A 3,447-nucleotide genomic window follows, 5' to 3' on the forward strand; every position below is an offset into this window, starting at 1 on the left:
TTTACACTAAAGTACCACGGCACTGAATCCGCCAGGGGGCTAGTGCCATAGCCGCATTCACACCGCAGGACTTTCCCTGAGGCAATATTACGCTGACGTCACTTCGTCTTCTTCTTCTCTGGGTTTACTGGCAGGCCGCAAAACCACTTCACGGCGAGTACAAAAAAAAACGAGAGAAGAAGAACTACAGGGGGAGGGGGTATACACACCTTAGTGCAAGTTAGGTGTCAGTATTAAAAAACAGTGGCAATATATATATATAATAACAATAGAAAATCGTTACCACTCTTATTATTGTGGTCTTTAATTTTTTTATAGTCCTGCCTGAGTTTCTTTATTTTTACCCGGCATCCGTGTGCACTGTGCACGATTCCCAGCTCAAGTAGCTTTTGCGAACATCGCTCAAAACATTTAGAGTTGGGAACTGCTTTCTGTAGAAGCTGCTGCATCCCGTCCTCGGCGTAAATTGCCAGAAGCGCCGACACTTCCTCATCATTCCACCGCTCCGGTGTTGTACGTGTAGTCATGCTTTAAAGTACAAACAACCTATTCGCTCAGGTGTGGATGTGGTTTTGTAGCGAGGAAAAAAATGGCTGCCTAACAAAACAAATTCAGAGTCTAACGGGGCGTGGTTTGCAATTCGCCCAGCCAATAGAAATAGAATAGAAATTGGCACTCTTTTATCACCAGGTTAGTACCACCTCTCTAGCAGGGACTAAAAATGGCCAAAAGAGTGAGTAGCATGAAGCTGCAGCGTCGGAGACGACACACACAGGTCCCGCGTCACGGCGGCACGTGACGGAGCACGTTCACATGAATGTGAACGTCAACGCAGAGAATGTGAGTAATGTGTAGTGCTTTTACAGTTTTATTTGTTTAACATTAATAACAATTCCGGTGTCTTGAAATGAAGTGTGATTAGCCAACATTAACTATGATAGTGTTAAGGCAATACAAACAAACATCTGTTTGCTTATGATAGCTTCTAACCGTATTAAAGTCTCTAAAAACAACTATTCATTAGCTATAGCTTTCGGCAAAAGCATTAGCAAAAGCATTAGCTTCTTTAGCATATTTGATCATTTGTTTAATGAAACTAGCGTGATTTGGCAAGCCCAACTAGGTGTCATAGTTGATTAATTGAATCACTAATTACAGTAATAGTGTGAGTAATGTGAATCATGTTTTTTTTTTTAAGTTAACAACTATTCTGTTGTATTGAACAGCCATACAAGCAACAAGTGCTAAATGTCATCTGTTAGCCTATGATGACTCGCTGCAAAACCAACTGTTAACCATTTTGTTTATTTGTTTAATGAAACCGTATGTTATGGTTATGTTATTTGACAGAGGCTTTTATCCAAAGTGACTCACAAAAAACATAAAATAACCATAATTAACATTAGAATTTCAATACAAATAGTTACATAGTCAAGTTACATTACTTATTACATTTTTAACAGGGTAATTACTCATCTGTAACCTACTACATTTAAAAAAAGTAAACTTCCCAACCCTAATGATTAATTATAGTCAGCTAATTAATTAAACTTCAACGGATGACAAAAGCATGTCAATATGTCCACTACATTAAATCAGCAGTAGCCTAAGTTCTGTCTTCAGTGTAAATGCTTCTTTAATAATCATTGTATTACAATTTGAATTCATTGTAAATAATCTTCACTGTGCTGACTGCCTGTTTACCGTTTATCAGACAGTGTCATCATTTTGACATGTTTTGTAATATTGCATGAGGTGTTTTAGTCAGTTATGTCGGCCTATTCTGTAGGTTAGAATCTGTCGTGTCAGAATCTAACAATTAAGCCTAATTTATGTCTGTCTGTGAAATTGTTTCAAAATGTTCAGTTTGACCAATTAGGCTCTCTCTTTTTCAAGATGCATATTACAATCCGAGAGGGGAGATCCTTGCCGGACCTTCAACGGTGCACGACGTGTTGCAATGACTTCCACTGCCCGTTCTGTGTCTCTCGTTTATTCTCTCCAACAAAACACTGCAAGGTGAAAAGCCATCTCGAGAGCCACTTCCAGCGTGCAGTTCTCCATGAAGGTAAAGTTAGCTTACATTCTCTTGTGAAATGCAAATGGAGTTGCAATGTGTCTGCATTAAAAGCAGCCTAAATGTTATGATCAGTTCCATTTGAGCAATACATCAAAACAAGTCCTATGATTTGTTTGTGGTGACCAGTTACTTGATCCAGATGTTTGGTATTCATAATTTACACTTTTAAATAATATGATCACAAAATAATAATACTACAATTCTATGTTCTTATGTTTAAGGGTATACCATTCACAGATGTGGATTAAATTGCCGACCAGACTATCATTTTCACTGCTGTTACTGCCAATCCATGCATACTCGCAAATCTGGCTTTGTAAAGCACCTCGCTTTGTGCAAGGCAAAGCACTCTGCCATAACCCCCATCATCCCAGATCCAGCAATCCCCATCATCTGCACATCATGTACAAATCATCATGTGACGGAGAAGACTTGGGGTTTATCTATCAGTCATGTATTTAATGTTATCTTTTTTTGATGTTGATTTTAGGGCTTGCCACGCCAGATCTGTGGAAATTACTGCGGGATTTGTATGCTTATGGTAGGGTATCAGTTGGCACGTTTGCAGGCTTCTGTAAACATTGTAAATATAATGCTTTGTTTTCCATCTTCTCTGTTCCAGTACACTCTGTCCATTGTTACAAACGCCGGGTTTCAATTCCAGGAGGTTAGTTTAGGATTTGTATTTACTAAAGAAGTAAATGCCTACTTAAAGTGTTGCTTATGTTGCATCATACTGTTCATGTTGAAGAAAAATGATTTATTGTGGACATTGTGAATCAAAAATTGTTTTTGTCACTTTCTAATTTCATTCAGAGGGACATGCCTTTGATTAGGAAGTGGTGGTGTCTTCTTCTCATGGAGCTGTTTGAAATACAAGGGTATGAAAGCCCTTAACAATATGTGTGTTTTGATTTAAGTAACACTTTATTTTGAGGGTCACTTGTAGATGATCTATTATATTAGGTTAACCATGTACAGATCAGTAGACCATCAGTAACAAGAGCTGTAAGACTCTGGATGGCAATATCTGTTGAGATTATTAATGCATATCAATTGTGCACCAATGCCTTAGCCTTTCCCTCTGCAATACTTTAGATGACGTCTTGTTCTTATTGTTTCAAAGGCATGGCCAAAGGTTTGCCTTTTGGACTCTGGAGGCCAGAAGCTTGCTGGAGGGAACCCTTCAGCCAATATTCAGAGTGCCACGACCAGAGAGGGAACAGCAGACCCCGCCTCACCCCCAGTGAAGAATCAGCAGACCCCGCCTCACCCCCAGTGAAGAATCAGCAGACCCCGCCTCACCCCCAGTGAAGAATCAGCAGACCCCGCAATAAAAATAAATAAAAATGTATTCTGAACTGAAA

At 39.3% G+C, this 3,447-nt stretch overlaps 1 protein-coding gene across 6 annotated transcripts; it reads left to right on the forward strand.

The window, feature by feature from the left end:
• Nucleotides 1-704: 704 nt before the first annotated feature.
• On the forward strand, nt 705-3,447 carry LOC117549415. Of its 6 annotated transcripts, XM_034221319.1 has the most exons (7): nt 705-840; nt 1,897-2,068; nt 2,302-2,534; nt 2,703-2,747; nt 2,897-2,961; nt 3,207-3,222; nt 3,270-3,447. In XM_034221319.1, the coding sequence occupies exons 1-7, from the start codon at nt 814-816 to the stop codon at nt 3,360-3,362; spliced, it is 651 nt and encodes a 216-aa protein (XP_034077210.1). In that variant the 5' UTR covers nt 705-813; the 3' UTR covers nt 3,363-3,447. The 6 variants fall into 6 exon arrangements, 5 of the variants coding, with proteins under 5 accessions (XP_034077210.1, XP_034077203.1, XP_034077219.1 ...); XR_004569479.1 differs by having other exon boundaries at nt 2,302-2,621; nt 3,207-3,447; XM_034221312.1 differs by having other exon boundaries at nt 3,207-3,447.

The sequence above is a fragment of the Gymnodraco acuticeps genome, unplaced genomic scaffold (assembly GCF_902827175.1).
Source record: "Gymnodraco acuticeps unplaced genomic scaffold, fGymAcu1.1, whole genome shotgun sequence".
NCBI classification, from domain to species: Eukaryota; Metazoa; Chordata; class Actinopteri; order Perciformes; family Bathydraconidae; genus Gymnodraco; species Gymnodraco acuticeps.

Excerpts from the sequence above, each read along its gene's own strand:
- LOC117549415 (XM_034221312.1), top strand. The coding sequence starts at position 814 with ATGAATGTGAACGTCAACGCAGAGAAT. Across the intron at positions 2,069-2,301 it reads GCGTGCAGTTCTCCATGAAG|GGTATACCATTCACAGATGT; the intron begins GTAAAGTTAGCT and ends CTTATGTTTAAG. Across the intron at positions 2,748-2,896 it reads CCGGGTTTCAATTCCAGGAG|AGGGACATGCCTTTGATTAG; the intron begins GTTAGTTTAGGA and ends AATTTCATTCAG.